General features: G+C 35.2%; 1 protein-coding gene across 1 annotated transcript in view; it reads left to right on the top strand.

The window, feature by feature from the left end:
- Nucleotides 1–12,617, top strand: part of LOC150078092 (beta-1,4-glucuronyltransferase 1-like) — a 57,013-nt gene extending 44,396 nt beyond the window's left edge. The window contains exon 3 of the mRNA XM_090384256.1: nt 12,369–12,617. Within this exon, the coding sequence (XP_090240382.1) occupies nt 12,369–12,584 (216 nt within the window). The 3' untranslated portion in view covers nt 12,585–12,617. The remainder of the gene's footprint in view (nt 1–12,368) is intronic.
- Nucleotides 12,618–16,569: the final 3,952 nt, after the last annotated feature.

The raw sequence follows: 16,569 nt of genomic DNA, 5'->3' as shown, positions 1-16,569 counted from the left end.
GGTAGTAAAACAAAGTAGTGCAAAATGTAAAATATGCATATCACTGTTGTGTAAAATACGAAAACGTATCACCATGCCAACAGCAAAAGCACAGAACCGAAACACAAGCAAGAAACGGCGCATTTAGACAGCATTTTATAATACTGCATTCAGGTTTAGAAACCGCACTTATAAAAAAAAAGACACAGAACTTCTGAAGAATGTTCAAAGGGCAACCAGATTATTGATAAGTGCCAATCGATGCACATAAGAACTGTTTAGACGGTGTGGACTGCAAAGTTTGACAATAAACATCTAGGATTGAGATGACATCTTCGGAAGAGCTGAAGAGGTTGAGGAAAATGAATGGTCTGTTCTCTCTCCTTGGAACCGGAGGGGGGCCACAATTATAAGAAATATAAAATATCAGAGAATAACAGAAGAATGGATCTCTTGAAGTTCAACAATGGCAGATGCAGAGAGTCTAGCTAAATTCGAAGCAGAATTATAGGATTACCTTCTGGGAATGGGAATAGCACAATTATTGTTTCATTTGATTATATTATTTATTATTATTTTATTTTTATTTATTTATTTTTGACTGATGCAGGAAGATTCCGCTTCCTTGCAACATTTGTTGTATGTTCTTAATTCCCACAGCAGAACAAGCTTGCCTTGCAAAAAGTTGCCCTAGTATTATGCTACTTTCACAGAGGGCTTTAGCTATATTACTACTTTGAAACATGAGACAATTCTTTACACCTGTTTTGTCTGCGTGTTGTCACTAGAAACCACTTGCTAATCAACGAGGGACCAGCTACAGAGTTAATGCAATATAATTTATCTATAATATATATTATCTGTAAAATACACATTTTTTATTTTATTTATTTTTTTAAAATTTATTTATTTTTTTTTTGCTCTTCAAAATCGTAAACCTTGTCTGGCAACTTCATTGAAAAGCTGCTTCCTTCCTTTGTAAATCTGGAAACCCTAATTGGGATTGGTGCCGCTGTAGAAATGCAAGGTTTCTGGACTTTGCATATACGTAGCCAGAAATTCACGAATCTCTGGTCATAAAGATATCTAAAGTCCACAGTTTATATAGAAATTGCCACAACAAATAAACAGAAACAAACCAGGAGTTCCCAAAAAGGGTACCAAAACTGAAAACGGCATTAATTAAAAAAATAAATAAATAAAAATTCTAAGCATAAGCTGTAATCCGCTGTTGCATCAGTGATCATGCAATGCATGATACACACTAATCCTAATTATCCAAATCTAACATGGATATCTCTCCACCATGCCTAATATAGGAATATTCCAAAATTAACCCTTTTCAGTAACTGTTTTAATAGATACAAGGAAGTTATTTTATAATTACCTGTCATATTGAACAATGGTGTTTTTTTAATATGAATGAATGAATGCGTTATTGAAAAAATACGAACACCTGAAGACGTATTTTGGCCTATGTTGTTAGGTGAGAAGCCTCAAATGCACATCTTAAAAATTACCAACTCTCTAAGAATACGGTAAAATCTTGTTACTTTAGGACATTCACCTGTACGATTGATAACGTATAACACTATACAATAGGTTATTAAGTAAATTACCACCTTCATTTCAACAATCATATTTACCATATAACGATGACTCTTAATCTTTTTGGGACAGGTTAATATACTCAATGGAGAATTTAATACTGTTATATACTTTGGATCCTCGAACAGAATTACTTAAATAAGCTGCCTTGAAATAGTTCAATGAAGATTTATACTCAGGTTCAATTAAAAGGAAAAGCCTGATTTCTCCACTCTTCCATAACAACAGGGTTTTTTTTCTTCTGTTTTGAGGGTTCAAAGTTTATCGAGAAATAGCTCAGTTTCCAAGAGCAGCGCAGGTTTGAGGGGACAGTTATGATGTACACCGCTGGTCACATCATAGGATCTTAAGCTAATGTTGAACAGTGGTCACTGAAGAGAGTTTGACACTGAATGTAATCAGTGTCAAAATGGTTGTTTTCAAACTCCTCTGACCTCTTCGGCCCTGCTAGAGTACAAATTGAACTTTTTTTTTTTTTGAATGATACTCATTCACGATCAAGCAACAATGATCATGATCACATACTGGCTTCCTCATAGAGCGTGAGTATTCCAACGCCCAATTGCTGAACTTAAAAAAGAGACTCAATATTAACTATGACCCTAGTTAAGAACAGATTACATACCCTCTGAGTAGTTAAAAAAACATTTCAGTGTCCTTATAAGTATCAATTATAAACAGGCTATTCTAATAGATTGTTTCTCTTTCACCACAAAATGGAGTGCAAGTTTCACTCTCACCATGTAAATCGGCTGGTTGTTCCAAGAATTTCGATCTATATCCCAAAACAGCCACATCGGATAAGAGGAGTTTGTGAGTTATAGAATACAATAATATTACAGTATTTTTGGTATACATGAAATGAAATACGCACCCTGTGGACTGTATACTATTTTTAATAATTTTAACGAAATATATTAATTACTAAGAAAGATTTATATCAAATATATCCTATCCGAAAAATCGTTTTATAAAATATCTCATGCTGGCTTATTCAAGAAATCATTTCTCCCTATTTTCACATAAGCACAAAGAAGACAAAGAACTGTAATAATAATATTTAATATGTGAAATTTTACTAATACATAACACAGCTCAGAAAATAACATAATACAAATTTATTTATAAATTAACGTTTTCAGAATCGCAAAATATGCATCATTACAGTTAACATTTTTTTTTTTTACAATAGGCAGAACTGAATTCACTAGGGCAACACAAAATATTAAAACATTAAATTTAAATTATATCAATTTTAATTATATCAGATTTTTTCTACCGTCCATTAACAAATTAGCTTTTTTCGGCTTTGAAACTATAATATTATAGTAATTTTGTAATACTGTAGTTATTGTAGTACTGTTATTACTATAATGTAGTAATAACACAATGCTGTACGTTCTAATCGACAACTGTCTGTTCGGAATATGCAACCGTCTCCGAATGAAACACTAAAGAAATGAGTATTTATGGCCGTTGTATACACTTTGTGGAAGTCGGCAAACATATACAAGCAAACCATAATCATCATTCATTCTAAGGGCCAAGCCCTGTCGCCATAGAGTTCTTTTTTCTCCACTCATCCCGAATTTGGACTTTATTTGTTTTGCCTAACTGTAGTTCATTCTTGAGAGTCGGAGCAAATCAAGTGGTGTGATTTTTGGTCATCCTCTGCTCCTTTTCTTTTCAAGCTGTCCTTCTAGTATGTTTACCATCCAATTATTGTGTCTCCAGAGATGTCCTAGGAACCGCATCTTCCTCTTTATTATGATTTTCTTGATTGTTCTTTGTTCCTCAGCTACTCTGAGGGACTCTTCATTCGTCTTTTTGTCTCTCCAGTTGATTTTCATTAAGATTCTCCAACAAAACATCTCAAATGCTTCAATTCTCCTCCAGTCTGTTACTGTTATTGACCGTGTTTTACATCCATACAGCAGTATACTCTATATATAAGTTTCCACAAATATCTTCCTCTTTTCTTTGTTTATCTTTCTTGCAATAAATGATTTTTTTTCTAAGTGCTTCTACTGCAATTCTTTTTTATTTTATTTTTGAATAGAATTTGCCATCCTCTTGTAGGTTTCTTCCAAGATATACAAATGAACTTATTTGTTCAATTTTCTTGTTATTTATTTCTATCCATCCGACGTAAACCTTCCGACTTTTTCAGATTTCATCCTTTCAGTGCTTTTCTAGCTCTGTACGTGTTAAATATTGTTTATCACAGCTGCCATAAAATTAACATCAGTCGTAGGTGGATTTATTTCTGTTTATTTAATTACTAGTAACATGAACATATTATAAGGGAACAAATAAATAAAGCGTAGAAAAGAACGATAGTGAACTGTGTATATGTGAAGTTATAAATTCAATGCGTAGAAACTGCAAAAAAGCATTAAAATATCAATTATAAAAGTATTCATTATTAATAAATAGGAACTTAAATAACATCAGTGCACAGAGAGAGAAAGCAAAAGAGGAGAGGCAGAGGTAGGAAGGGAACAAAACGTCAGGATATCAATTATAAAAACAAAAAACGTTAGGACATTAATCATGAATAGGTAGAGAACAATACATGAAAATATTATTTATTTCTAAACTGAGGTTAAATTATAAAGATTTTAATTAGAAGCCAGGAAGATTAATACGGTGAAAACGTTCCTTATGTATAATTCTTTTAAAATAAAACAAAAAAAAAAAATAAAAATAAGTAGCAAGACTGTTCGTCAGTCAAAAACACCATCTCTTCGAGAAAATATAACCCTGTGCTGGGATTTGCCCATTTCTAAGCTAGCTCATCTCTTAGAAAGTAATTAAAGTAGTTTTTACAGACATTTATGATTTCGTATAAAATAATTGGACTAGCTTTTATAGATAGACTGAAATAATTGCTGCATAATTATGTATTGGGAATTTTTTCTTTGAAACAGCTCTTTGGTTTGCGTTGATAATGAGCAACTCCTAGAACCAGTGTGCACTACTCTAAAATACAGTTCTTAGGATAAAAACATCCCATATTTTTCTTTCTTGATCCCCAACCTATAAGAGGTCTGATAATATTAAATGACTGATTTTTTAAAATAATTTTTGGGTTTCGTTAACTACCACGTTCACTAACTTTCCCATTACTGTTCAAACGAATACGATTTTCTTTTTTCATCTTGTGCCGAAGATGAAAAAAGAACTGATGAATAACATTTAATATCTCACTTTTGAGATATACGTTTATAGGAACTTTTTCCCTGTTTAGCTACAGAATATGATCCTACATTTATTTGATGCAATTTTTGAAACGCCCTGCAGAACAACCATTTCGTTAAAAATGTAACTGAACAGTAGAAAACTTTAATAACATCCAGTGAGACAGCACTCAAAACAAAAGCGTACTGTTCTGCAGACACTCGCATACGCACCCTCCGTGGTGATGAGCTAATATTTTTTGGTCAACGGGTTCGCTGACTTTGGAGGGGAAAAAGAACCGACTTGTATTTACATCCCACCCCCTTCCCGAACAAAAATATCTGAATCTAACATTGGACCAACGGGTTCGCCGAATCCAGGATTTTTTACTAACGGGTTCTGCCGAACTCCAGCGAATCCTCTGCAACTCATCAAAGACCCTCCTCTTTCCTTCACAAGAACACAGTGGTAAGTTTACTCTGTTGCCCTTCATTTCCCTCGGTTAAACCAGTTTATCGTTAAACTCTCCGTTGAGAGTGGACCAGTCAACTAAGACTACGGTCGGTACAAGACGCCGAAATTAACGTAACTGACCGGAGCTCGGCCATTCTGAATTTCTTCCAATCAGACAAAAGACGGATAATCGCGATTGGCGTCATTTCTTTTTCTCTTAATCAGGATGATGGCGGAAGTTCACCTCAGATGTTTAGGATCTTGTAATATGTTGTAGGAAGGTTCCAGAGGATATTTAATGAATTTTAGTTTGCCTTTTAGATGAACTGGGTTTAATTCGGTTAATTAGTTCATTTAATTTCTTTTAATTAATGCATTTGTTTCTCATTATTTTACTGGCCTATATGTTATGTTCCGTTCAACTATTTAACGGGAAAAAATCACCTTGAGATTTCTCTCAAATTGAAAAGAAAACAGGCCAGTCATTTCAAACAGCATTACTCCTCGAAGGAACGTTGATATATATGGAAAATCAATGAGCTATCTACAGAGAGATTTTTTTTTTTTTTTTTTTGATTTGGTAGTTGTTGGCGCATCGGCTTCTGTGGCCATATTGCACCTCCCAAGGTTTTTGCAGTACTTTGATCCAAGCCCGAGGCGCGAATCGAACCCGCGACCTTTGGGTTGCCGGGCAGGTACTTTACCCACTCGGCTAGCCCGGTCGGCCATCTACAGAGAGAACCACGGTATAATGTTCAGTATCTTAACGAGAGTAAATGGAAACTCTGCATAATATAGATCACTTTATGTATGAAATGGATTTGATGCGTTTAATGGCAGTGCATTCAAGGAACTAATCAATTTTCTGTGATAAAAGCTGCCACTTTTATCACAGAAAATTCGTAATCGGTTTTCATCAGGAAGCTGTTGAAGGCATGAGTTCTCAAGATTGGCAACGAAGAGATGAGACTTGTTGAAGATGAATGTTACGATTGACTTCAATGATTTTAATCATGTGACAAATTGATTCTCACAATATTAAGTACCATAAACCAGGACAACTTTGTGACACTTTTTGCTGTTTTCTAAAAATAAATACAAGTATAAACGAAATGAAATTCGGATTATGATTATGGGTATAATTACCTCTCATCATCTGAATACCATTACGTTTATTTACAAATTTGCATTAGAACAATTAGAATTTGAGAAATTAGGTGTCACAATGTTACACTCCTTTGTAGGACAACTTTGTGACAACCAACATTCTGCTATCATTCCTTTGTATTTCAGCATCTGTCATAATGTTGTACCTATAAATGACTATTTAGGACAAGGATAAACGGAAGCAAATCATTCAGTATTTTCGATGAAACAATGTCATGAATGCATTTTATTGATATGTTAGCTTACAGTACTTCAGCACAAACATTTTTTATAGAACATAGGATAGAAACTTTACTAAAAACAACAAAAAGAAACCATTTAAAGCAGTTGGTACACATTTCATTACTCATTACGTTGAAAACAACTGGGTTATTTCAGGAACATAAAAATTGCTCGCTTCTCCCTCTTCTTAGAAGCATTTATTTTACATACAATCTCCTTGTCTTCGTACCAAATTTTGTCTTTTTCCGCAGGCCATCTCCAGTGTTTACCTGCTGGTTCCATTGCATTGATTAGTGTCCCTTGGTGAAGAAGTCCTCGAACATATTGTAGTCAAACTATCCAGAAGGAGTGCAGTTATATCTTGCACCTGCAGGACCAGCTTCAGTCCATGTATTCCACAAATGCTTGGACTTGTAGTTCACATAAAGTGGAGCAAGCTGGCCATCTGCATTCCCACAAAAAATTATGGAAGTGCAAGCTTTTGTCGAGTTCCTCTTTTTGTGATTACTTTGCAAGAGCCTGGGTCGTCTACGAGGTTCGTCTCGTCGTAGTTCCAAATATTTGCACTTGGAACTCCATCAAGTTCTGCTTGCAAGTGGTCAAAAAAAATTATTAACAACATTCTCATCAACTGCTGCTCTTGCAATTGATATTTTTTCAATTTCATGTCATAAAAAATATGAGCGTGAAACGGTTTTAAACTGTATAAAAAATACGTACCGACATCAACATGAATATTGTTCTACTACATGAATCATACCAATTACCAGTTGTAAGAAACAAGTGTGGAAAAACACATACTCAATGTCAACGTGTCTGTTACTTGAGTGTCAGGTTCCATGACCACTGCATCACTGATCAGAGTACCGCATTTGTTAAACTGATATTATGAGAGATACCATAAATCTGATTTTGCTGAGTTAACTGATGTGATTTTAATATACGATAAAGTTCATAAGAATTCCGTAGCTGTTTGCAGATTACCGAAACATTTCCAACTCGAAGGGTACCAAATTTCTTGGAGAGACGACTTAGAGAAACAGGTACACTGAAACCATTACAAGTAAACACTGGTAGATGGAGATTTCGGCGACCTGCAAATGTTGAATAGCAACTTCGTGCTATACAAGTATCTCCTACCACAATTAATGAGGTATATTGACACCCTCCTGATATCTCCGGAGTTCTGACAGATCTTCAACGAGAAAGAAGAAAACACTGCACCCGATGGCGCTCTAAGCTTAATAACCTTGACTGCCTCGAACACTTCTTCCCAGCTATAGTACAATTTCTCTGTGCAACATGCTCTGCCTACATGTCAATAAGAGCTCAAGCCTTGTCATAAAAATTTCAACTTATCCAATTCTAATGAAGGCCTACTATTTAGATGTATCCATCTAGTCTGCTGATTATTTCGCAAATTGTCCTAACTGAAAATAATTTCCATTCATTAATTAATATTCCATTCATACCCTTTAAAATTCAGCAGAGGATGACTATTAGATGATGTATTAGTACGGAAGATGACTATTAAAAATGTTTCTGTGCTTGGAAGACACAAAGAACAGTGTGTGCAAGCCCAAGGCAATTTTGAAGGGATAACTTGTAAAGTATGAAATATTTCATTACATTTATTTTATTGTAACAGGCTCGTTATTGTATAGCCAAACCGTGTATTGTCAAGTTTATTCTAACTTCACTTTTGCGAAAAGCCTGATGTAGGTTTAGTTCATAGGCTTGAATAACGTGTAATTGTTAAAGAAAAATAACCAGAAATTTTTCTAAATATTATATATTATTCTGTTGTTATGCTAAACAATGAGACTCTAGAGAGTTTAATTAACAGCTGTCAATGACTTAGTTGCCACTCAAGATTATCAGAAACAAATGGGAGACAAAGCAAACTTCATAAAGTATGAGTAAGAGGCAATTGACCAATGATATAAGCGTAAACAGCCCAAAGAAAAAAAAAGTTTTCCGGTGGTAGATATGAATAAACTGTCAGAGTTCTGTATTCATTTCCCCCCCTCCTCATTCCTCCACTCTTTTACGAGAAGACAAATTGAAATAGGAGCGAGGACAATAAACTGATATTGGTAAGAGGGTAGGCTGATAAGTTTTGCCTGTTGACTCATAACTCTTAGTAAACAATTGAGATATTTTAAAAATTCAAAAAATAAACAAATCTTCAGAATGTCAGAATGTTCTCTACGCATGCGCAACGCTGAGACTCAGTAGCATAACCAAAACGCAGTCAGCAGCCATTAGAATGAGTACTAGTGCAGTAGATGAATAAAGACTGTTTACAGCGAAGAATGTGTTGATGTGCGTAGGTGGACAAAGAAATGTGGAGACAATGAACCAGGAACAGCTGATTTGAACGACAAACATCGCATTAGAAAACCAATGATGGTATCTGATGAAACACAAACAACTTTTGAATGACATGATTCAAAATTATCGTCTTATAACCCGGGTCGCATTACTGCCGAGCTGCACATTTCGAAGGAAAGGACGGGCCACATTATTGGACTGCTTGGTTATCGAAAAATTTGTGCCACATGGGTTCTTTGAATTGTTACTTTGGAGATGAAGACTGAAAGAATTCGCATTTGTTGACCAGGTCATTCCTGTTGAATGACCTGGTCAACAACTTCGTTGCGATACCTGATCAGGTATCGTTACAGGAAATGAGACATGGGTCCATCATTTTGATCCCAAAAAGAAGAGGCAATCCATGGAATTTCATCACAGAGACTCCCCATGACCAAAAAAGTTTAAGACGCAAGCATCTGCACACAAGATTGTGGTCACTGTGTTTTGGGATGGACATCAAGTTTACCCGACTGATTTTCTTGAGGGGAAAAACAAGCAACCAACAGCGGTACACTGAGACAATAAGGAACCTTAAGAAGAGGGAGGGTGGTTCGAGTGCGCGGCAACACTGAACCAATCATACTCCCTCACAGTAAAGCTCGGCCAATATACTCCTCGACCAATACGCCAGCCGTTGGAAGACAGTTTTCACACACCGTGCAATTTCCACTTCTTTCCAGTCATTAAGCGAAACTTGAAAGGCTACCATTATGAAGATGACGATGAGGTGAAAGTAGCAGCGAAGAAATTAATCAAACACAACGACCGGGAATTCCTCGTTGACCGAATGAAAAAAAATTATTTTGTTGGGAGAAGTGTATTACAATAGGGGAAGAGGGCCGAGGGATATATTGAAAAATAAAATATCAACTGAAAGAGAACATTCTGGAGATTCGTTTACTTTTCTTAATTTTAAAAATCTCAATTTTTTTTCTAATTATGCGTCAAGAGGTAAAAAAACTTATCAGCCTATCCTCGTTGCAATGAAAATATCTTATATCAGTGATTATTGTTCTATGTATATAATATAATATAATATACACGGAGTATCCATATTATTAGGCACACCGACATTATTGCGAACAACACCTCGTTTAACACTCCGAACAGCTTCAAGTCGTCGGAGAATACCTCCCCTTACGAAAAACCGAAGGCGTTCCATGCAGATGAAAGCTCAAGCACAACTGATCGTATCCCGTAGACGATGGTGAAACTCTTCCGAGAACTCGTTCTACTTCACATCACAGATACTTTGTGGAGTTGAGATGTGTTGGTTGAATAGGCCAGTGAGGTAAGAACAGGCCTGACGTAGCCCAGTGGTTAGGAGCGAGAGTGCATACTACGCGTTCCTTGAGTGAACCGGGGTTCAAGCCCGTAATTGATAAATATTTGAATTGGCGATTTATTGTAAACTCTACTGACTTGATTGTCGTGCCGGAGTATAAACAGAATTTTTTTTTTTTTTAATTCACCCTCACGCTCCTGGAATCATTTAACAATCCGTATCTTGTAACATGGCGCTGGAAGTAACTGTTGCCAAGATAAATAAATTGAGCATGAAGCCCCAGTCTGAGTGTATGTTCACTACTGAAGCTTGTCAATACCCCCACTAAACATGCTACCTCCATCTTGGAGGTATGCTCACTCTCGTGAACGGACAATCCTTCCCCTTTTAAAATCTGTCAACTTACGCTGCTTACAGAAGTCTCGAACTGTCAAATACTAATAACTAGCAAGACCGGTTTTTATTTTCCTCGCGCAGCCCATTTTTCACTTGCAGGAGAATACACCTAATAAACTGGCTATTCAGTGTACATTTTATGGGAATTTATTATAATAATAGCAAATAATTTATCATATGGTGGGCTACAAACCATGTACTCTCTCTCTCTCTCTCTCTCTCTCTCTCTCTCTCTCTCTCTCCATGAAACCCTTGTCGATTACATGAATTGTGAGGGTCCACAATCCACTCAATTCAGTACAAGACAATTCGTTGTGCGACAATTCGGTGTGTGTGTGTGTGTGTGTGTGTGGTAATTTTGGTCAAAGACGATTTGGAGGGTACTACAATTCGGCGAGTACAACGGTCACTGAACTCTACGCAAGAATTAGGTGTATGACAAAGCAAGGCCGAAAATGCAAACTTTTAATTAGCCATGGTATAAGTGGTTAATTTAATGACCATGGTAATGGCTTTCGATATTTTGACAGGGTATACGTTCTCAAACTTGTTTCCTTTACTTTCTCCACTTTTGAATTCCTCCGTTTCTGAGTGATCAAAGTTTCCCTTGGTTTCTCGAGCCCTTTACTTCGTTTATTTTCTTAATATCTGGTGTCTATGTGATACAATGAATAGTCGCATGCACGGAATTATCTTGCAACCTAATAGTCATACGACGATTTGTCTCACGCCCAATTCACGTTACCCTGAATTGAGATCGCAGTATATACGTTTGTGTTAACAGGATTTGCGAAACACAGACAGCCACGTTATCTAGAAATGAGAATTACATTTTCGTGTTTTCTCAAGGTTTCTCTAGGTATAGAGTTATAAGGCTGCTTTTAGCCTGATAGCGTAGGGTTTCTTGCACCGCTGCCAACCGAAAGCTTCGCTTTTCCAATCATTCTACAAGTCGCCTGAAGTAATATTAATGACGAAACACGAACAAGGTGAGTGGAGTCGATCGATAACGAGTGGAAAAAACAAACTGTTTTTTCATGGTTTCTTTGCTTAAAAGCAAAGACACCATAAAAAGTAGCAAACATTTTTTGCCTCCGCTTCACTAACTGCATGTATGGTTCAAAAACAAGTCTATCATTACACAAAAAGGTATTTTATATGCAGTATTTACTTTCTATTTTGAGAATAGCGTTTTTGTGTAACCCTATTCAAACTGCAGTGACTTTTTGTAGTTATAGTAATTAGCCTGAAAGAGCTGCCTTTCCAATCTTTGTAGAGTACTTCGCCAAGAATTAGAAACGTATTATCACATATCCGGTGCCAAAATGTATCCGGTAGATAAGAAAGTCAAGTGAGCCTAGTTCTAACTTTTGCTTTTTTATTTTTTTCTGGGGCCCAGTAACGAACTAGAGAAGGTTCCGGAGGGAGGAGATGCTTAATGAACCGTAAGCCGACCCTCCAACAACACTAAAATTCTTTCAATAGGACACCGTTTAAACATATGCGCGGATTAGATTTTAGATATTTTTGCATAAAGTGACTTAGTCATGTGATAGGATAAACTGCTTCACATTACATATCCACACATGCAGTCTAAAATAGTTTATTCCTACCATCATATAATTCATTTAATTTTTCTGATTTTTTTTTATTTTTCTCTGCTGACGATTTAATTTATTAACGTAAGTTATTGCATTTTCAGGTATACGAGATGCACTTGTCAGGTTACCAGTTTTGGGTTCTGAATCCATCATTTGCTGTCCATAAAGGTATGCAGTCATCAAGGCGTGCCAGAGGAGCGTGGAGGGAAAAGCAAAACTTGATGAATGGAAAGCGATTCGTTCATTTCGAGCATGAAATGATGCGGAAGTACAAAATAAATGATCGGAAGAAAAAAACATCGATTCGAAATAAATAAAGTAATGTAGTTCCATGAACTACTCTTCTTTTTCTATCTCGCTAAGTCTGTCTTTACTCAAACACGCACAAACACTTTAAGGAAATTTCAATTTAGGTGAGCGTCACTTTGCAAACGTGCTCTATTATTTAGCAACTATTTTTTTTTTTTTTTTAGAAAAAAACAACCAATAAAATCTCTGGAATGCTTTCATAAAGTTTAATCATTAAGTATTTTGTTAGATAAGACCAGCGGTTTATTAATGTATTACTCACTCACATACTGTATTATTTCTTGAAACTTTTCATAACTAGAAACGCATATTAAACAAGTATAAACTACGTCCAATAATTTCTTTCACAAATTGCAGTTATAGACTAAAAGATGTACCATATTGTAATCCAGTTTATATACATCTGAATGATTTTTTTTCAGATTTTGTCTACGGAAGTTGACAGTTTTCAGTATTATAAATGTATTATAATTAATGTACTGTTAGCTATTATCGAATTGGTGATCCCTCCGTTCCCCTTTATTTAACGTTCATTTATCTAATTATATTTAACATTATATAGTAATTTATATTACTTCTTACTGTTTAATACCATTTTCATAAATTACTCTGGCTCAAAAACGTTAGCTGACGAAGCGACACCATTATTTGTGTCTCTCACAACCTTTTTTTCAATGGCAAGTAATGATTTCATTTATGAGTCGTACTTCATGTACTCTTTAAATGGATACTGATGTAACAAATATAGATTATAAAAGGAAAATTGTAACGCTTATTTTGGACAAAGAAACTGTTTATTACACATGAGTGGACGATTCAGTATCTTCAAAAGAGTAACGTCTTCATCTAGCTCTATATGCATAATACATTTAAAAAAGTTCTCATTATTCGCGGAAGTTTTCATCAGATCACAGATCAGACCAATTGAACAAAGAATTTTTGCTCCCAGAAACTTCCATCACTACTTTGCCTTTGTAGACGACTATAAACTATCAAAATCGGAAATTCTTACGAATTCCTATGATTTGCTTTATGTACTCACTTAAATGTTCATAAGCTATGTGCAATACGTTACTTCAAATGGCCAAACTAACTTCTGAAAGTTGGCTCTCGTTTCGCGGAACATGATGTGTATACTAAACTCTGATGAGAGATTTCAGAATTCTCAACCATTCGATCATGCCAATTAATGTGCAAGTTTGGAATAATTTTCATTAAGTTGAAGTCGAAGACGGTAGTCAAGAAATCGAAAAGTTTTACCATACAAATTAAGGGGAAGACAGATCAGTCAATAGAGAGCAATTTTCCGGAATTTAACAAAAAAAAAAAAAAAAATTCTAGCCTTGTTTGAAAATTAATGCACAAAAAATGTTCTAGTTTTCGCTATTTTAATCATGAGACCATTTGTTTACTACTGTGAATGATAAAAAGTTGTTTTGAAAATTACAATATAGAAGAATGTAATTTATTTTTTATTTTTTATTTTTTTATCCAAGGTTCAAGAATGATTGTTCTAGCGAGCAAACCAGAAGAGATTTTGAGGCAGTTTGATTATTTTAAGTACAGCAAATTATTTAAATCGCTTTCTTGGAAAACGATCAATGTGCAATCCTTTTATCCCATTAATACATTTTATACTGTATAAGTGGCTAAAGACAATCTGACAAATTCTTGAACATATCGGAAGATTAATTAATGACCATAAATGGTGACAGCTTCCTCCTGCCGATTCGTAAACTTCTCTTCAATCCCCTGGAAATTCTGAACAAGGAAAAATGGCGTTCAGTGTTAAATAATGGCTCTGTTCATTCTTTCTCCGTAGTGAATTGATTATAATTTTTCTCCTTCTTCAGAATGCGGACGACGATCGTTCTTAGGCATCACACTAATATTTCTCCGGTGTTTATTTGTGATTGGTATGTCCAGTTTATTAACTGTCTCATAAAAACCTTTCTTGATGTGCCATTAGATGAACCTATGTTTAACATCTTCAATACTCTGAACGATCTGGACTCTGGTCGTTCTTCCCATGTGCCTTTCAAATAACATAAGCAATATTAGCGATGGAAAGGGTTAGATGGTGTCAGCATTGCAGAAAAGAAACTAAGTTTTATTAGAACTTTTTCATTCTGTTAGAATTGAAGCAGACAAGCAGAATAGATTTTAACGGATACTACAGAACAGATTTTTATGAAACGAAGTTTTATCCGAAACAAATGGAAAAAAGGCAGACAGAAGTTGGTCTACACGAAGTAAACTTCGACTGAAAATAATGGTTGAGTTTGCAGAAAGCGATTATAATGCTGATAACTAAAAATGTCGAATGACATCGAAAAAAATTAATCACGCTAGTGGTTTTTAGTATAATACCACCACGACAAAGGCAAGGTACAAAAATTCCTTAAAAGAAATATTAAAGCAGCAAATCCTGAATTAAGCCAAGCAAGGATAAATAAAAAAATAAAAAAATTCCATCAAAGGGCAGAATATTTTGGTTTCCAATCACATATCAAAAACTTCAAAAGATAATCACAAACAGTAGAACTTTAAAACTGTACATTTATACAACGATCTTCCACAGAATAACGATTTTGAAGTAAATTAAACACGAAACACCATAAAATATTCACAGATGGCCTACCATTAATGGTAATAGAAAATTAGCGAAAAACCATATTACTTGGAGTATACCCAAAGTAGCGAAACTGCTCTGCCGCAGTGTTCATTTTAATTACCCATCCTGATTTGACCACACCCCAGGAAGTACTTGTATGTGCACTTTAATAATAAATCCTATCATTTCTGTACTCGTTAATCGATTAATGTGAAAGCTTCGAGACTACCACGCACGTTTCTTCGTTCGACTGTGGTGAATATGAATTAATGGAAAGCCACCGCATTAAAGATAGTCATTTTCTTACATGTCACAATGAATAAAACTTTCAGTTGGAAGAGCGAAATTCGCTGAGCTGTGGAAAATACATTAGTTTTTAATGCTTTTAAATGCCCTAGTGGGGGCATTTAAATGCTCCAGATATCTCAGTAAGCCAACTCTGCAATCAACATTCACTGAAAAATGTAGAATCTGAATTATTAACAGCAACTGTAAAGGTGCAATGAGAACCAAATCACTTTTAGATTCAGCTACTTACAGTATGTGTCAGTAGAGTTAATATGGTACTGGTACACTATAACATACACTATTATCATAAGTATTGGGCCACCAAAATAAATTCATATAAGTAATAAAAACACTATTTTATTATCATCGAGTAGATCTACTTTGGCCTTCAATACAGCAGATAGCCTGCGTGGAAAACAGTATTAGCATTATAATGGCTAAATGAGCATGGAAGCCGACTTGTATGATGTAGCCATCACTGCAACTTTTCGCCATTTTTGCTATTTCAAAGAAAATATTTTGCCATTCCTTGCATAGCTTTTCAATTGAGCTGATCATGTTCATGGATCAATAATGGAATATTTTCCTTCCCAGTAGTAGTAAATTTATTTGTAAATCACTATCGTTATCCTCGTTTTTTTTTATACTCTCTGCTTTCCAAATTTGGAATACAGTTCCCGTCAGCTGAAGGGAACTTTTTTTTGTCAAATTCTTATTCCATAAAAACAACAAAAGAAAAAGGGTGATATCCTGCTAACAAACTTTGTGAATAGGACCAAAGCAAACAAACATTTTAGAATTACAACAACCACATTAAGCATAGTTTTAGAATTACGACAAAGACTTGATGTTTTAAGTTGGAAAGGATGCATCATGAAGATAAAGTCGATTTTTTTCATCAGTAGAGTAAAACACAATTTGCAACTCTAAATTATAGTCTTTCTGGCTTAATTACTGCTTATCCAAACAACATACCATCCCATAATAATGTCCACTCCTTTCGTGTCTCTGGCAAACTCGTAACAGATATATTAATGGGAAAGGTTACGCTCGCAATGCGAGCATTTCTCACATTTGTTCATAAAGACAGG

Source organism: Mastigoproctus giganteus, chromosome 11 (genome assembly GCF_048544385.1).
Source record: "Mastigoproctus giganteus isolate SK-2022 chromosome 11, ASM4854438v1, whole genome shotgun sequence".
Lineage (NCBI taxonomy): Eukaryota > Metazoa > Arthropoda > Arachnida > Uropygi > Thelyphonidae > Mastigoproctus > Mastigoproctus giganteus.
This window is presented reverse-complemented; position numbering and strand designations above follow the sequence as displayed.